General features: G+C 43.9%; 2 protein-coding genes across 3 annotated transcripts; both read right to left on the bottom strand.

Annotated features, from left to right (window-relative positions):
* Positions 1-1,231: 1,231 nt before the first annotated feature.
* Positions 1,232-6,269, bottom strand: LOC128444855 (aquaporin-9). The gene is made up of 6 exons (XM_053427520.1): positions 6,010-6,269; positions 5,619-5,745; positions 4,430-4,567; positions 4,174-4,292; positions 3,101-3,318; positions 1,232-2,033 (listed from the first exon to the last, which is right to left on the bottom strand). The coding sequence occupies exons 1-6, from the start codon at positions 6,109-6,111 to the stop codon at positions 1,826-1,828; spliced, it is 912 nt and encodes a 303-aa protein (XP_053283495.1). The 5' UTR covers positions 6,112-6,269; the 3' UTR covers positions 1,232-1,825.
* A 126-nt stretch (positions 6,270-6,395) lies between these two features.
* On the bottom strand, positions 6,396-17,798 carry LOC128444854 (cingulin-like protein 1). 2 transcript variants are annotated; one of them, XM_053427518.1, is made up of 19 exons: positions 17,646-17,798; positions 15,029-15,994; positions 14,861-14,955; positions 13,412-13,517; positions 13,229-13,324; positions 12,992-13,140; positions 11,937-12,078; positions 11,614-11,826; positions 11,338-11,544; positions 10,925-11,029; positions 10,647-10,799; positions 10,099-10,269; positions 9,717-9,869; positions 8,645-8,734; positions 7,787-7,870; positions 7,486-7,610; positions 7,155-7,263; positions 6,876-7,039; positions 6,396-6,787 (listed from the first exon to the last, which is right to left on the bottom strand). In XM_053427518.1, the coding sequence occupies exons 2-19, from the start codon at positions 15,965-15,967 to the stop codon at positions 6,709-6,711; spliced, it is 3,180 nt and encodes a 1,059-aa protein (XP_053283493.1). In that variant the 5' UTR covers positions 15,968-15,994; positions 17,646-17,798; the 3' UTR covers positions 6,396-6,708. The 2 variants fall into 2 exon arrangements, with proteins under 2 accessions (XP_053283493.1, XP_053283494.1); XM_053427519.1 differs by having other exon boundaries at positions 14,861-14,928.
* Between the last annotated feature and the right edge of the window lie 814 nt (positions 17,799-18,612).

The raw sequence follows: 18,612 nt of genomic DNA, 5'->3' as shown, positions 1-18,612 counted from the left end.
GAGAGGCCCGTGTCACCAGCCCTGGTCAATATTCTACATTTCGGGCTGCAGCTCTGTGCAAGGAGCGGACGTCACACATGTCAGCGAGCAGCACCTTTTGTCTCCCTGCAGTGACAAAGCAGGATTGTAGAGTGTCACCCAGAGGGGGCAACCGACTCTCGCTCGGACCAGCAGCTGACCCAGAGGCCCGCAGGACAAAAGGATGGAGACACAGCAGAGACAGAGACACAACTGACGGGTCATTGTTTAGTGTCAAGTTAACGGCCACTTCATATTTAAATCTCCTTCATTTACTATCAGGAGATTTAGTCAGACTTAGTGTTGTGTATCTCATGAAACCATAAAGGCACTACTCGCTGTAAGAGAAGATACGATATGATACAGTGAGATAATCCTTTATAAGTTCCAAAACAGGGAAATTTGCAATGTTACAGTAGCAAGGGCAGTCAAAAATTGAAAGTGGTAAATAAATAAGTAACATGCAGGACTAAAAGATATACATGTAACTTTTTAGTCAAGTTAAAGACAAAAATGTACTGAAGTGAGAGTAACACAGCAACTTTAAAAGTACAAAATTGTATATATAAATATATGTGTGAATCTATATGGAACACTATTGTGGTTTTATATAGAGAGAGAGAGTTTATTGCATATTTAATCGCATATTTATAAACTGTGGACTTTTTTATTGTGGGAGAAAGGGCAGATATACTTCTTTATGGTTTTTGTGGGGTCTATAATCAGGGTGTCTGTTAGTAGAAGCAGTGAAATTATGTCTGGCTGAATATGTGCGGAGTCTCCACAGGATGTTAGCACAGCTCACTGTTTAATTGACTGTGTAACTACATTTCTTCTGCGTCTTCATCTCTGCATCAGTGGGGTCACCACCTGAGGAGCTGGAATCAGACGTCCCACTGTGACTCACGTCCCCGTTAACTGGACCGATGTCTCAAATAGGAAGAAGCTGATGCAGGAGCCTGATTATCATCCTCTGAGTCACATATCATCCATCTCTTATGGTGAGTTCTGCTGGAAAGATTCATGTTGCTGTCTTCTGTCGCTGTCTCATATGGAACACTGTGGCCTACACGCCAATTTAAATGATGTATGAGGTTAATGGGGAAAATGCTGAGAGGAGAATTACTTCAGTAAAGTCATTTAGTTTAACTGCAGATTTCAGTGACAAATAAAAATTGAAAAACAGATTCTGAAGTGAAATCAGTCCCTGAAGTAAGAAATTGGTATTTTTATCAACTTTAATGTAGACAAAACAACATGGAGTAAAATACAAATAATAAGAATAAGAATAAGAGGAAACTGGCATGCATATTAAACTAGTATTCCAACTGAGCACAATCAAATAGAGGATCATATTTATAATACAGTATTTACAACACAAATATATGAAAAGTCAGAACAACGTGAAGCAGGACTGAGATTTTCACATCTTTATGAAACATAAAACATAGAAAGTTAAACTGCAGAGGAGACAGTCCAGTGTTGCTTTTTAAAACGGTGTCCACACATCTTTATTTTGTGCATCTAGCAGCGTTTTGTCAATCTAAACAGTTTCCTTATTTATTTTACTGTGAGCTTTGAGCTGTGCAGGTTTTTAATGTTGTCATCGCTGAGCTGGAGGAGCTTGTCTCTGCAGAGCATGAAGTCAATCGGAGGTGGACCTACAGCCTATGAACAGGTTGAGCACAGACAGCTGACACTGACAGAGGAGGCTGTGCTGGGTGGTTGTCGTCTGAGCGGCCGACACTGAGACCAGGTGAATCTGAATACACTCAGTCCAGGAGGTTCATGTCTGGTGTGTGTTATTTTAGCTCATGGTGATCATCTCATATTTGTCCTTCAGACTGTTGTCGTCGTCGTCCTCGTCTTCCTCCTCCTCCTCCTCCTCCTCGTGGGGCTTCTCGGGCTCCTCGCGGGGGTGGTGCAGCTCGATGAGCAGGTAGTAGATGATGGCGGCGACCACTCCCCCGACCATCGGCCCCGCCACAGGGATCCACCACCAGTAGTTTGCAGTGCTGAGGGGAGGAAGGAGTTCAACAGTTAAACACATCCCTGGCAGTGAGTCAAGCATCTGACAGCAGCATCACCGCAGGTCACCGCAGGTCACAGGAGCCGTCACTGGATCATTTACAAGCATCGACTGCATCTGTCAAACACATGTGACCTTATATAACAAGTGGGGTTCATGTCAGCAGCTTCAAAACAAACCTGAATACATGAAACTGACAAAAGGATCTATTCTGAGGCAGGCAGACACGTATACATTTCTATATGGCAAATAAGATAAATTAAAAACTTTTTTCAAATATTTATCACAAACTGAATTTATTTGATAGTAAAGATTAGATTCCTACAATTTTATTTTTGGAATATGAAACCAAAATTACATTACACATGAAGCTCTCATTCATCCCAACGTCTATCACACGACTCCCTGAGGAAGCATGTTGATTCAGCCAGGCATCTCAATAAGCTTTGCTCTTTGTCAGAAACATTTTACACTCTGGCTTTTAGATTTTAAAGCCCGTTTTATTTTTTTCATCTTTTATACGTTATAACCTTTCAGGGTTTTATCTTTTTAAGCGTTTTAAAGGCAGTTGCAATATTCAACTCAGTTTTATGCTGCATTATCATTCTGGGCCTTACACGATATGTCCCAGTGTCCTGCTCTACAGCTGCTGCAGCACTTTGAATCAAGAAGAATTTCCCCATGGGGACAATAAAGAATATTTGAAGTTAAACAGACAACTAATCAAACACCCTCTTTCTGACAATTACCAACAACATTTCTTTTTTATCTCTTTCATCATATTATACACTTAGGGACATGTTTAGATGTAAAATATATATTTTTTAAATATTATTTTATAAAATGTTTTTCTATTTAATTAACAGAGCTTAGTTTTAATTGTGGCCTATTCAAACTATTAAACAATTTTCATCCTGATCATTGCAACAAGACCCACACATATTCTATTTATCTGTTTTGAGTCAACCCGAGTTCACAAGAGAAATCACAGTGAATAAATATGATATATTATAAACAAGAACCCAATCTGTCTTCTTCTGTCCCCACAGTTACCTAAAAACCTCCATCCCCCATCCAGCAACGGCCGTGAACAGCCGGGGTCCCAGGTCTCTGGCGGGGTTCAGGGGGTATCCGCAGTTAAGTCCCATGGACACCCCGATGGCCATGATGACGAGTCCGATGGCCAGCGGCTCCACGCCTTTCGGAGCTCCGATGTTCCCACCATCGATGATGGCGAGGATACACAAAACCAGCATCCCTGTCCCCACCACCTGGAGGAACAGAGCGAGAGGATGAATGCTGCAGTGACAAAACAGACACTGGTGAACTCCCTGTTACAAGTGATTTATTTTTAATTCTTCATTCCTATGTCACCCTGTTGTTTATTTAGCTTTGAGTTTCCTCCATCTACTGCACTTTACCCTCATTTAAGTCATGTGTATGTTAGAGATTATATATCTTTTTAATAACTGCATTTAAATGTACAAACTATTATATTAAAAGTGTAGTTTTACATAAATCAGGCTTTTTGCATTAAACCTTAAACATTTTGGTCTTTCAGTCCTTGCACCGTAATATATGTCACTAAAACAAGTTTCAAATGAAGGTATTTAAGAGCGTAAGTTAAAAGATTTTAGGCCCTACACCTCAAAGCAGTTCAGTACCACAGATCTAACGAAGGAATCTTTGAGATGAGCAGTTAGACCTGACTGGATTTATCTCAGAGCCTCATCTGATGTGTTTTTAACCCAGTAGGTAGACGTGTTATCTTTGGATCGCTGCACCAACTCACCAGACCAGACTGAGAAATGGTGTTAAGTATGGATCTGACCTCCCAGTGAACGACAGGAAATGGGTCAAAACCGAACAAAAGAGGGATGTTCTCACCCTAAATGGGACGATCAATCTTGCATTAGCCACATTTGCCAGACTTTGTGGAATTTAGAGGCTGAATGGGAGCGGCAGGTCACAGTGGAGGTGTGTGTGTGTGTGTGTGTGTGTGTGTGTGTGTGTGTGTGTGTGTGTGTGTGTGTGTGTGTGTGTGTGTGTGTGTGTGTGTGTGTGTGTGTGTGACGGTGTGTGTGTGTGTGTGTGTGACGGTGTGTGTGACGGTGACCAGATCTCACCTGGTCGATGAAGCCGCCGAGGACTGACAGGTGTCTCGCTGGGTAGGAAGCGAAGATGTGGCCTGTTGCATTGATTCCAGTCACTGACAGAATCCCACTGGTGAAGTCCATGAAAGCATCTGTGCAGAGGACAAATAAGTTGCTTATGATGACATATTCAGTTTTAATACAGTATGGGGACACCAAGCCATGGAAGGTCACGGTTTCAGAAGCATTAATACATAATATGAAGAGAGTGACGTTCAGGTGTATTCACCGTAGTATAATCCAAAGACTGCAGCAGCTCCGGCAAAGGCACCGAGAAACTGAGCGATGACGTAGAAGGGAAATTTCCAAATCTTCAGTTTGCCCAGAATCACCATAGCCAGAGAGACGGCAGGGTTCACGTGGCCCCCTGGGAGGGAGAACACATCACAGGGTGAAGGAGGGGAGCAGTGGGTGGATGGGGGGTGTTTGGCATGATACCCTCTCCATTATAATCAAGGCCGCCCCCCAATTTATAGGAAGCAGCAGTAGGGGAGCAGCCCCTGGGACGATGCTGGGTTTGGTTATACGTTCCAGACCACAAAGGCACAATAATGGTCACAAACGTACTTTAGGTGTTTATTTTAATATACTTAAGCTGAATACTTTATTTCATATATTTTATTTTATTTTCTATATTCTATTATTTATTAAAAAAAATGTTTGTTTGTTTTTTCATTTTTTTTTAGCGTGGCCGAAAGGGAGCCTGTGACATAAGAATTTCATTGAATTGAATCTTGAAATCATCATGTAAGTCAAAAAGCAAAAGTGAGCATGACTCTGTTTTTAATTAAAAACATGTTGGACATGTTGAAATGAGTGAATTGTTTTCGGTGGTTTTGATGTGTTGATGCTGCTCAGAGGAGGAACCGGTCTCCATCATAGAGTGAACGTAGCCTGTGATCGATGGAGTTTGCAGGACATTCAGCGCCCCGGGTTACATCCGACCCTGGAGAGTCTGTGCACTAGCACTAACAAATCAATGCTCAATACGCATGCATTGAATCCGAAGGGAGCGCTGGCCCATTCCCGTCAACACTGGAGCTGCTGAGGTGACAGGAGGCCATAAAGTTGCATTATAACAAGCTGCAGACTGCATGAGTAACTGTGTTAGGATTGGAACACATGTACAAAACTGACTCAGACTGTTTTATATGTTCTGGCATGGGTTGTTTTTATAGTATCAATTATTTTTAAGAGTCTGCAGCAGTAAAGAGATGATTTGATGGCAGGAAGGAAGCTGAATAGGCAAAAAAACAACCATGGTATTAAAACAGTTTATAAATTTTAGTTGATTTGACACTAGCAAATTTCAATATCGTCCATCGTATTGGTTCATGCATTAAATTCAAAGTATCATCTCAAACCCTGCTAGTGAGGTGCTGTGGCTCGTGTAACATAAGAATTGAAGTGATATTTACCCGACACTCCACCGGACACATACGCTGCCATCATCAGTCCCACAGAGAAGCCGATGTGGACGGTGAGAGGTTCGCCCAGGGTGTTTCGACTGAGGACGGTCTGAGCGACTGAGCCACAGCCGAACAACTGACCAAAGAGGGGGAGAGAGGACGACAGGGTTTTACCCACAACTCTTCAAATCCCTTCAAACTCATTTTCAAGGGGAAGTCATCAGTCTGAGGGATCTGGACTTAAACAACAAAGTCAAATTAACACATAAACATTAAATTTAGAAGAAAACTAAAGAAAAAGAAGGTGAACTTCAAAAACAAATCATAGGTGAGTACAAAACGTTAAGTGCAATATATTTTTCTATCAAAAAACAATTTGATCAAACAGAATTTTACTCACGACCAAGACAAACGTCCCCAGGAATTCTGCCAGGAATTCCTTGAGTATTCCATGTTTGAGAGCACAGTGTTGCCTCATGATTCTGTTGAGTGGTATTGCCATGTATCACTTTGGAAATCGCCGGTGAAAACTGCTGCCAGACGTCCAGCAGTGTGTGAACCTCTGCAGCTGATCAGAGGGTTCAAATCCCCAACTCTGCCCCGCCGCAGCCACTCAGCACAGACCATTGATCCGTTGGTACAACCACACGCTTCTCGTCTAGTGCCTCGTCAGAACACGCAAGCATCCACCATCGAGGTTTGTCTCATGTTTCCCCTTTAAATGTGCATTAAAATCTGATTTCTTTTATTTATATGTGTGGCTACGGACAAACTCAGATGAACTGATACATCAAACAGCTGGATTTATTTGCTGGAGGTGTATAAACACAAATGCATTTTAATACATTTATTCATCAGTTTAAAATTGGCAGTTTGCTCCATATTAACTCACACGGCAATGGAATGAAAAAAATCTATTGGAGAATAAATATGTCAGTTTGTAGCACGTTGAAAAACATGTTTATCAGATATTGTAGTTATGCACATCGCCACCGGAGGGCAGCCTTGGCAAGGGGCCACTGCTGCTCACAACAGGAAACACAATGAGATCACACCTGAGTTGTTAATATGCAGAATTATTAATTCAAAGATTCCTTAGTCAATCAGAGCCAAAGTCATCCAGGTCGTTCCCGCTGTCCTCCACCACCTTGATGAGAGGAGGAGATTTCTTCCTTCGCCTGTGAACGCAAAGAACAGAACTCCTTGTCATTACATTTAAGAGAGAAGGTCAAACGTGGAAGCTGAGGGCAGAGGAGGTGTGGTCACCTCATCTCGTTCCTCAGCGCGCTCACTTGGCTGTGAAGCTGCTCGTTGGCCTCGATGTGCTCGTCCACCTCTCGCTGCAGCTTCTTCTTGCTGTGCTCCAGCCGCTCGATCTCCTCCTCCGCCTCGTCCATCTGCCTCTTCGACGTCTTCAGCCTCTGAGTCAGCTGCAGAGTTCACCAAAGTGAGACATTGCATCATGAGTCAAGTCTCTGCTGCTCCTGACGACTCAAATTCGTTTCTCCGTGGATAAAAAACAACAAAAACAGCATGCGTGTCTACCTGGTCTCTCTGGCTCTGCAGGTTGACTTGCTCCTCGTCCGCCTGCAGCTTCATCTCCTTCACTTTGCGCTCCAGCTTGCGGTTCGCTTGTTGCAGGCTGTTGTTGTCCCTGTGAGCAGAAGCACCGGGAGATCACATGTGTAACTCAACACCTCAAGTGTGTTTGGAGCCGAGATACTCTGACTCCCACGACCACAGGGAAAGTGATAGGAGTTGGTTGATTTAGTATGTGGTTGAGCTCTTATCCACAGTGTTGGCCTGCACTGCACTGGTAAATACAAACTGTGTGTAGATGAATGTGTATAAGGAATAATAATATGCAGATGCTGACTGTTCTTCTCCCTGCAGCTTCTCCTCCAGCTCCTGGATGCGACTGCTGAGTTTGGAGACCAGTGAATCCTGGTTGGTCCTCTGTGATCCTTCCAGATGAGTCACTCTGCTCTTCAGGTCTTTATTCTACAGAAGGAAATCAAACAGAAGACGTAGATTTGTTATAAAGGTTAGGTCTCTATTAACACCGTAATTCAAAGATAAGAGAATTACAAATATATGTAGCATGAATATTATCACATGAATACTTTGGGGCAGTGCGATGGGGTAGGGGTCAGAGGTCAGAGGTCAGAGGTCAATACCTGTCTCTCCAGGCTCGTCTTGTCACACTCCAGGTCCTGTCTGACCGCTCGCTCCTGCATTAGCTCGTTTCTCATCAGATCCATCTGCCACACACACACACAGTGAGATGCAGATTCAGTCATAACACAGTGAGTAGGCTGAATGTTTGGTAAGTTAACCAGGACCTGTGCATATGTGCTCCCTCTTGATTAAAAACATGCCTGTGTGTTATTAAAGAGGACAGGACGTGACAACCGGCATTTTCCGGTTAAATGAAAAGTTTCCGGCTTAAACTCCTGAACCCAGAGGAAATGCTCCGTCTGTCGTGAGCGGCCACATCAGATCTCCAGTCTCTCTCCCCTCTAATAACATGCAGAGGCCCAGTGAAGGGAGTGTGAATAGCTGCACACAATAGTTCACTCTTATTTGTCTTTGCACTGCACCCAAAACAGTGTTTAGTATCAATTAGTCTGCACCACTTTTCTCCCATGAATGGTGGCCTACTTCACCGACGCACCGAGGACGTGAGGCTCCTGCGACGGCGTCAGATAAAGACGCGTATGTTAAGACAGAGGAGATCTGACATATTTCAGGGCGGTTACACGGCGAGTGTGAAGAATGAAAGCATAGCTCGTCTAATGAGCTGCTCTGAACACACCAATCCGAAGCTTTCAGGGTCGGAGGGGAAACCCGAGCGCTCAGCTCTACATCTGTTTGTGATAAAAACAGACGTAGGGCGTGGAGCTCACACCAGAGACTGAGCTTATTCTATTACTGATGGGCCGTCTCGTTGCAAATTCATGAACGTTAGCAAAAACAAAATGAGAAGTGCGTGAGAAAGAGAGAAGAAAAAGAAGACAGAGAGGGAGTGAACCTGCCTGATCTTTGGTTTTGTCTAATCGCTCCATCAGGCGGTCGGCACTGCTGCGCTCATCATTGAGATCTTCTACTAGGTGACTGATTCGTCCCTGAGAGGAGAGGAAAACATGAAAAATGGGTCAAATCATCATCAAAACACTGGTATTACAATACACAGTACACAATAATACAGAGGACATGATGAATCTGTCTCCAGAGGCTGTGGTCGGAAAGCTGACTCAGAGAAAAAGGGATATTGGGTAATAACATATGTGGAGCCTGGACAGGAAGCAAGACAAATATAATAGCGTCTGAAAAACTGAATCAGATGAGAGATTTCTGTGTGGCCGAGAGAGTTCGACAATGGAAACCGGGGCGAAAGAGGAAAAGAAGATTCCTGAGAACACCCAGACAGGTCTGATAACTTTTTACTGTAAACACCAGCTTCCCCGGCTGATACGCTGTGTCAACAGTGAGTGTGCCGGAGTCACAGTGTCGTGTTTTGTCATCAGCAAGACAAACAGTGCTGAGCTGTGAGATGCGGTTACTACGGCTCAGTCTAGCGCCCTTTTAGTTCCCAGGAACAAGAGAATGTAAATACTGGCACCTGAACAGATAAACAGTCCAGAGTTAAGTTAAGTTAAGTCCAACATGAAAAGCTACAGTGGTTAAACACAGTTTTAGAGCAACTTTACGCTCAGAGACATACTAAACCATTTGCCCTAAAAACTTTTAAAAACTGGATGTTTGACTTGAATGACAATAGTAAAGCACAACTGTAATAATAAAATTAAAATTATAAAATATAGTTAGCAAATCCTATGCAATATTGAGCATGCCCTTATAGCATGATTTAAAATGATACATAACATCTAAGAAAACATTTAATCTGACATTTTCTTTGACCTTTTATCTTGGGCCATGTCCCATGCACTAACATGGAGGAGGCGGAGTTTATAGCAGGGACGATTGAGGCGTTTCACTTTTGCGGCGTCATGGTGTCATCCACCTTTAAATGGAGTCTTGTCCTATATATTTATATACAGGAAGGAGACTGTATATTTATACTCGCGTCCTGTGGAAGACGTTTACCTCCATGAATTTGACTTGCCGCTCTCTCTCCTCCACCGTGGCAGCGCTCCTCTCTTCCAACTCCTCCAGCTTCTGCTCCAGCTGCTGACCCCGCAGCTGAGCCTCCTGCTGCTCCTCACGGCACCGCTGCAGCTCCTCATCCAGGGGAAGGAGCTGAACGTGGAGGAGACCATGGAGTAAACACACACCATGAGTTAGGGTAACATGGAGAATTTGGTGTTGGCGAATAAATAAGAGGTATTTAAGAAAACATGGAATTAATCAATTCTGGTAACACATCTAACATCTAACTCCTATTTGCTCTGATTTTGTGATTTCATTTTGATGACTAAGACAGTTGAACCTACAAACTGATGAATCAGAGAGACAATCAGCACCACACCTCTTCCTGCAGTTTTTTGGCCGCCTGTCTGGATTTCTCCAGCTCTGCTCCCTTCTCCTGCAGCTGTCTCCGCAGCTCGGCCAACTCCCTCTGACTCTTCTCTTTGGCATCGTCGACCTGGTTCTGGAGCACGTCTGTGGACGCCTCGCACTCCTCCATGATGCTGTTCATCTGAGCGGATGGAAAAACAAAGAGCTTCTAAGGTGAGCTAAGTGTATACAAGAAGATAAGGGATGAAGGAAACAAGACAAATCAGCTGCTGATCTCATGTTGCTTCAGGGTCTTTTTAGGTCTAATAAATAAATGGTGTTTTCCTAGTCTGGATGGGTTAGGGTTCAAAGTACAGTTTTGCCTTTCACCCATTCACACACACACACTCATGCATGTGCATCTACATAGAGCACTTTATCACACATCAGGGGCAATTTGGCGTTCAGTATCTTGCCCAAGGACACTTCTGAATGGGAACAGATTTGGATAAAACCGTTTGGTTCATGCATTCAATAGTAAATAAATAAGCCAATAAATAGCCACTGTCTTCCTCTCACCTTCCTCTGCAGCAGCTCCACAGCTCGGTCCTGCATCCTCCTCTCATCCTCCAGTTCAGTTTTCATCTTCCACAGCTCCTCCATTTGCTTCCTCTCGTCCTTGAGCTTCTCCTTCAGGTCCCTGTGCTCGTGATTGAGTTTGGTCAACTTACACTGTCAGAGGAAAAACAATGGAGAACTGTGAGGATCCAATCATTAGTTTAACAATGCAACTTTGAAAGAGAGATGGGAGGACAAGCAACATCGCAGCTGCTCCTCAGAGACCAACATGGTCTTACCTGCACATCCTCCAGCCGACTGAGCAGCGATTGGTTAGACTGACTCATGTCCTCCTCGTTCCTCCTCACCTCCTTCAGCATTTCCTCAACCTGCTGCTTTTCTCTCTAAGAACAAGACATCAGCAGTGATCGACATATAAATCCATCAAACCATTAGTAAAGTGTGTTTTCCTTTAAGGGTTGTAGGGGAAGCTGGCCCCAATACCATCGGACATTGGGTGGGAGGCGGGGTACAGCCTGGTGACTCCAATCAACTTTACCCCAATCTGCATGTTTTTGGACTGATAAGAGGAAGCTGGAGTCCCCGGAGAAAACCCAGGCACACAAAGAAAACATGGAAACGCCAAACATAAAAATGCCGTAAAGTCATTTAGATAAACTTTTGAAAGTTCATCTAAACACCTTCTCCCCACCTCCAGCTGCTTCGCTCTCTGCTCCAGCAGCCTCTCCGTGGTCCGAGCCTCCTGGATCCCCTGGCTCAGCTGATCCACTCTCTTGTTGAGCTCCTGCACCTTTCCCCTCAGCTGGTCTCGCTCTTGGCTCAGCTCCTTCAGCTGCACCTTTGCCAGACCTTTCTCCTCCTCCACCTCCACCTTCTCTTGACACAGCATGCCGTTGCTCTAAAAGACCAATTGGAGAATGTAAACGATGAACCCCACAAGTGAAATAGAAGACATGTTGCATGTTACCTCTTTGGCCAGGTCTAAATCTCCGAGCAGCTTCTGCAGCTCCTGCTCATATTCCTCCCTCAGAGCGGCCATGTATTGGTCATGAGTTTCCACCTCCTCTTTGAGCGCCCCCTTCAGGGCAACGAGCTCCCTCTCCAGGTGGTGCAGCACCTCCTCCTGCTCCTCCTTCAACTGCAGCGTCTCCAGGAAGTCGGCACGCAGCTGTGCCATATCCTGACAGACAATCCATAACATTTCAGTGTCACTCCCCACCAGTGCAGTGAGGACGCTTTGAAGCTGCTGCTGATTTGTGATCTGTATCTTCTACACCTGCTTTCATTTACCTTCAGGAGGATTTCTTTCTCTGTGTTTATCACCTCGGCCTTCTTGGCTTGGTCCAGCTCATCGTGCATCTCAGAGAGCTGCTGCTGAAGATCTTTCATCTCGGTACGAGAACGTTCCCTCTCCCCCTTCATCTGATTCAGTCTGTTGATGTACACGCAAAACAAGAATGTGCAGTTAGAATCCTGTGTAACCCAGCTCTGGGTTTCTAGAACAGGACTAGATAACAAAAACATAATATCTGCCCACATAATCCAAATGGTATTTGACTCCAACGATCACCATCAGATCACATGTTACAGTGAACATGAATGACCTCAGAGTACGAGCATGAGCTTCACTAAGACACAGCCCTGAGCTTAAGTCTGGCTTTTCACTTTAGTCCTACATGTCTGTTTTATTTGCTGTTAATGGAAAACATGCATTCTCCTCTGTGGCTCTGAAATAGCTGTGAGACTCATTTAAAGAAACAATTGGGAATACACTTAAGCTGCTTTCAGACATGCACTGAAGTACAAACATTATCCTGAACTTGTCCTGAGGGGTTGTATCTGAGGAAGCAAATGTCTAAGTCAGTTGCTCTGGACATTTTCTGAAATGGTTTCCTGCAAGCTTCCCAGCTAAATGTATGTAAAATGAGTTTTTGGCGATGATGTGACTCTGGTGCTGATGTGCTGTAAACACAAACATGTGATCTCCGCAGTGGAATTGAAACGTTGCGTCCTGCCTCCTGCACGCTCTACTCAGACACCACCCCTTGACTGAACGCTCCAGACATTTTCCTGTTGTTGTGAACCCGCCTGACCTGGACCATCTCCTGCTGTGTTCTCTATATGTTAAAGGCCAAACTGCGGAAAATGTCCAGACCGTTTTTTTCCGGAGAAAAACTAAACAACTTTATTTACTTTCTTGCCAAGCGATGTCTGTGTGGTAAATATGACTCTACTGCCAGTAGAGAGTATACATAAGACAATAGTTTTTTTTTTTATTGTAGCGCCTTAGATCTACAAGATTTACTCTGAGATTTTTCTGAATGAGCAGGAGTTGAAATCCTTACTCCTGTTTGGTGGACTGAAGCTCTGCCTGGATTTCAGCCAGCCTGTCCCTCAGTTTGCTGAGCTCTGTCTGACTCTTGGTCAGCTCTTCCTGAAGCCTCTTCTTCTCCGTCCTGGCCTTTTCGCAGGCCATGGCCAGGGTCTTTTCATTCTGCACAACACAACAACACCATCATCAGCCACAGGAACAGGAAGTGAGTGGTTTAGGCGTGAGTCAGCAGGATGGGGCCGCGCTGCACCTTCATTTCAGTTTCCAGTTTTTGCCTCAGCCCAGTCACTTCTCTCTCCAGCACCGTCTGTTTCCCCTGTAGCCGCTTCACCTCGGCAGCGTAATCCTACATGAAAAGAGGGGCGCGGGAGTTTCAGGCCAAATCCTGCTGAACAACCATCAACGCTGGCAAACACATCATCCTGACACTCACTTTCTCCTCCTCCTCCACATTCTTAGCAGTCCTCCACTTTAGCTTGTTGATCCGTTGGAGCAGCAGATTGACTTTCCTCTCAGTTGTGGAGTCGTCATCAGTCGTCCTGCAAAGCAAGACAAATATTTCACACTAACACACTAACAGGGTGTAATGATAGAATTAAAGGTAGTCACTCATGACCTCAACAAATACCTGGTGGCGCAAGGCTCTTAGCTTTTGGTATCCAGAGAGGAAAACGTGTATTCTTATAACTCTTAGAAATATAACAGCTCTACATCTGCACATATTTGACAATTGGCACGGATGGATGTTAAAAACCTTCAGTGTAACTAAAGTTATGCTCCGCATTCCTGACTTCTGTGTGTTTGAGCACACACAGCTGGATCAGCCCACCCTTATCTGACTGTACTACACACCGACCAGCTCAACCTCAGCTCAAAGTGGAAAAACAAACACATTTATTACGCTGTTATAAAGAAGAGCGGCTCAATATTATAGGAAATGTCGTTATCTTCCCATCGCAGAGTTAGATGAGATGATTGGTACCACTTGTCAGTTCTAGCAGCCAGTTAGCTTAGCTTAGCATAAAGACTAGAAACAGGTGGAAACTGCTAGCCTGGATCTGCACAATAGTTATTTAGCTGTAGTTGAGTTACTTAGGAGCATCGCACAAAAACTATACAACGGATTACCATGAATCCTTTATATTGCGAGTTTGGGCATTTTTTCAACATTTTCACTGATCTCTCAGCAACTAGTTCATGGATCTTAATCCCCCAATCAGCCACGCTACAGGGAGGTATCTCTGAGAGCGTGTGTTATTTGGTGATTGAATGATCAAATTTAAGGAGACTGGGCCTTGGTGGAGGTATGTTTGTGTCTCATTTGTTTCCATCCAGGAAGTTACTGCACACCCGACCAAGAATAAGTCCAAAATATGACCACTTGTGAAATCACAACTTGTCATCTATATTATTCCTTTTTTACACATTCATGCTAGAAGTTTCCCCATTTCCAATATTCTTTTATAAGTGATTTTCTTCTAGTTTAATCCATCTGATCATTATTGTCACCTCTAGGATGGAGTCAATCCCGGCTGACATTAGTCAAAGGGTGGTGTACACCCTGACAGTGTCCAGTTGAACTTGAAATCTAATTTAAAAATCTTATTTTTCACTTAGATATTCATTGTATTAGAAACACTCCACGCCTTGTTTAGTAATGGAAGCTGTTTGAATTGCCTCTGTGTTTACAAGGCGCTATATAAATAAAGTTAACATGGGTTTGCACTAAGCTAAGAGCTGCTGTAGCCTCGTATTTACTGTACAAACAGAAAAGTGCTATCAATATTCTCATCTCACTGTCAGCATTAAGTTAAATCACCACTATTTCCAAAAAACGTTGATTTATTATTTCAACTGAAAGTGCAGACTGCTGAGAACTCACCCATCCTGGAGGTAGGCGAACAGTACTTGTTTCGCGGTGTCTTCAGTTGGGTCGACTGAGACTTCTTGCTGTCCTTTCAGAAGATCAGGAGTGACCTGGTTAGAGAACGCACAGCGAATAAATAAAACCTGGAAGAGAACAACTGTGCTCTGAAGCAGATCTCATTACCTGAGTGTCTCGTTCGTCTGATTCATCCGTCTGGTCACTGCACGACCTGGAGTTGGACGCTTTCTCTGTTCTGTGAAGCAGTTTTGCAGCATGTGGAGATATGGCCTCTTTTCCATTATGAACTCTGGGCAGTGTGCTGTGCTTATTCTCCTCCCTTTGGTTCACCAAAGATCCGTCTACGCTGTGGTTTCGAGGCCCAGCTGACCCGGAGAGATATGTCCCACCTGGGGTCTCCCCCCGGAGGCCCTTCAGAGATGAAGGTCTGCTGGAGGAAGAGGAGCACGTGGAGGAGTCTGAGGGATGTCTGCTGTCCACGCTGCGTGACCTTCGACAATGCTCGGGGTCCAGCCTGTTCCTCGGGCCACCCCTTCCCCTCCGCTGGCTGCTGTTGAACTGACTTATCAGCTTCCCAACAGATACGATGGAGTCTGCTTCCACACAGTTCGGGAATCGTGTGGGGATGTGTCCACTTGCAGGAGGCATCTTGTTCTGGGCTTCTTCAACCGGGCCCTCCGCTGGCAGAGGGATCCTGGGTTTGGTCATGTTAGTGGTTTTCTCAGGAGTAAGTCCAGGTTGGGCAGCCGAGGCCGTTTTTGAAGGAATGAGTCGGGTGAGGTTATTACTTTCAGGGTCATAAGGGCTCAGAATCTCTGGATGTTGCTGAAAATGAAATCCGGAGGAGGAAGCAGCCCTCTGTGTCTCGGCTGGGGAGCGTCTCTCATCCACTGACCTCCTCACCGTACCTGGGTTGTACCCGTCCTGGTGAGTTATGACAGAGACGTCCCTGTGGCTCTCCTGGCCCGAACTGTTCAGAACGATGTAAGGTTGACCTTTAATCCCTTGAACCTGCACCCTCACTCCAAACAAGTTGTCCTGCTCCTGCACGTAGCTCCTTTGTATCCTGACATCTGAAGAGCCGCTGAGTCTGTGAGACTCCATCCTGACTCCACGGGATGAACAGATAAACTGGCAAAACAAAAAAACAAAGACAGGTTTAGGTTAAGAGTCTGCACTGAAGGAGACTGATCCTGTGTCGGAAGGTGAGCTGGAAACTGATGCATCTGGTTGGTCAAGCTGGGGTTGGTGTTTACAAAACACCGGAGCCGGGTTGGAGCGTCAGTCCCACACACACACAATAAACAGACACTGACAGCCTGACAGCCTGATATTGCCATGCAATGAAAACAGCTCCTCCTGTGTGCGTATGACAGCGTACTATTGTACAACCCCAGCTGAGCCCATGGAATGACGACTCCAACTGGCCGAGGTCTCCGAGGTGTCGTCACCCGCTTCGTGGTTTGACACTTGAGGAAAATCTTTGTCGATAAATATGTTAGGGTGAGGGTGAAACACCAGAACAGAGGAGGTGTTGTGCTGCAGACAAAACGACATCTACTTAGACGCACCATCCTCTGCATGAATACTTTAGTTTGTTACACCACAGACTGCAGCTCCTAAGAGTACGTTCAGGAAGAAGTGTTCAGTAGTGAGGAATCCTTCAAAAGAGAATTATTCACTGTTATGAATGGCTTTAACAGAAGAAATCACTCCTTCACTGATGGATCTGTTATGTTTTGAGTCATTGAGAAGAACCCATTTGGGGTGCCAGGTTGTCCTCCTCAAGCGCACTTGCTCAGGTGTTTTAGTTAACTGTTAATTTAATCAGGAAGTCTGTTCAAATAGATCTTTTTTATGGCATTTTATGCAGCTAAGGTCGCCAGACTAAAACTCGGGACATTGTGATTCCACGACCAGCGTCTTGCACCCCTGGGTTACCACGGACACCACAATTCTGTGCAGGTTGTTCTTTTGAACCTTCAACAGAAAAGTTCATGGATCAATTAGAAGACATGAATAAGATTGTATTGTTTTGAAGGTTGTGAAGAATCCTCTTCTAACATGTTGCTTCCTTTGCCTTTAAACCAAACACTTACGATTCATCAGAAAGTCCATTCAAAGGGACTGTTTGACCACAGAAACTCATTCATCAGCGACTTTAACAACATCACCTCATCAACACTGGCTTCTTAAAAAAGGCCAGACAGTCATTAAGGGTTTCCTTAATGAATAAAAGCAGAATTAAGTCTCATGCAGAAGTAGAATTTTATACAACCTGGTAACCAATTGATGATCTTATTAATATCTTAGAATGAACTGTGTTCGAAACAAAATATTCACTAACCATTAACAACACCATTAATAAAAGATTATAATAATTTATATACATATACAGCTATTAATAAAAATACTTTTATAATAACACTTGTAAATGTAGTTAAGTTTAGATTAGTTCACACAACATGAATTCAAAAATACTTGTAACCCTGCAAGTAGAAACCAGGCCCAGTTTATATGAAAACCACAATCAAATATACTAACAAAACAAAAATAAAATACCAACAAACAAAATTATGAACTTTTAAGTTTCTTGCTGGTTTTATCCGGTTTTGGGCTACTTGTTGACTGAGTTACCTTCACACAAACAGACTCAACCGTCATTTACATAACATTTAGGAGCATAAACTATACACATCACAGAAAACTGTAGGTTCCTCTGAAGTTGTGGAAGAGAGAAGGTAAAGTGAATAAAAAGGGACAGTGTGGTCCCTTAACTCACCACAGAGCTCAGCAGCAGCAAACTACGCGTCTGTCCAGGATCAATATCACACGAACTGTAGTGAGTCGAGGTGTGGGGGGGAGGGGGGAGAGAGAGAGAGAGAGAGAGAGAGAGAGAGAGAGAGAGAGAGATAGAGATTAGTCTGCCCGTTCACACTCTTTTCCTCCGCCTCCTCCTGTGTGTGTTGTGTGTGTGTGTGTGTGTGTGTGTGTGTGTGTGTGTGTGTGTGTGTGAGAGAGAGAGAGAGAGAGAGAGAGAGAGAGAGAGAGAGAGAGAGAGAAAGAGAGAGAAAGAGAGAGAAAGAGAGAGAAAGAGAGAGAGAGAGAGAGAGAGAGAGCACAGTCTGTCCGCTAACACTCTTTCTCCTCCTCCTCCTCCTCCTCCTCCTCCTCCTCCTCCTCCTCTGTCCGGCCACCTCCTCTTGCCTGTCTCGCTCTGAAAGGCGTTCACTGTGAACCCTTTGACAGACATAGCACATATGACTGTGATCTATCTATCTATCTATCTATCTATCTATCTATCTATCTATCTATCTATCTATCTATCTATCTATCTATCTATCTATCTATCTATCTATCTATCTATCTATCTATCTATCTATCTATCTATCTTTCTTTCTATCTATCTATCCATCTATCTATCTATCTATCCATCCATCTATCTACATATAAACATACAGTATTTTGTTTCAGAAATATTGGACCCCTCCTGCCTCAGATGTTACACAGATGTTACAATGTGTATACTCCTTCGACCACATTACATATTGTATCTAAGAAGTTGTTTAGATATAGAAACGCAATATTTTTCCTTGTCAAAAAACATTTAAACATCGTGATCATCACTGATATTGTTTTTGTTTACATACTTGTTTTTTTTATTTTCTCGTTGTGTATCTGTCCTTCACTGTTGGTTTCTTTATTTTCTTAATAAACTATGAATCATAAAAATCTGGCAGATCTGGGTT

The sequence above is a fragment of the Pleuronectes platessa genome, chromosome 7 (assembly GCF_947347685.1).
Source record: "Pleuronectes platessa chromosome 7, fPlePla1.1, whole genome shotgun sequence".
In the NCBI taxonomy this organism is placed as follows: Eukaryota; Metazoa; Chordata; class Actinopteri; order Pleuronectiformes; family Pleuronectidae; genus Pleuronectes; species Pleuronectes platessa.
The sequence above is the reverse complement of the archived record's forward strand: the minus strand, read 5'-3'. Positions and strand labels throughout refer to the sequence as shown.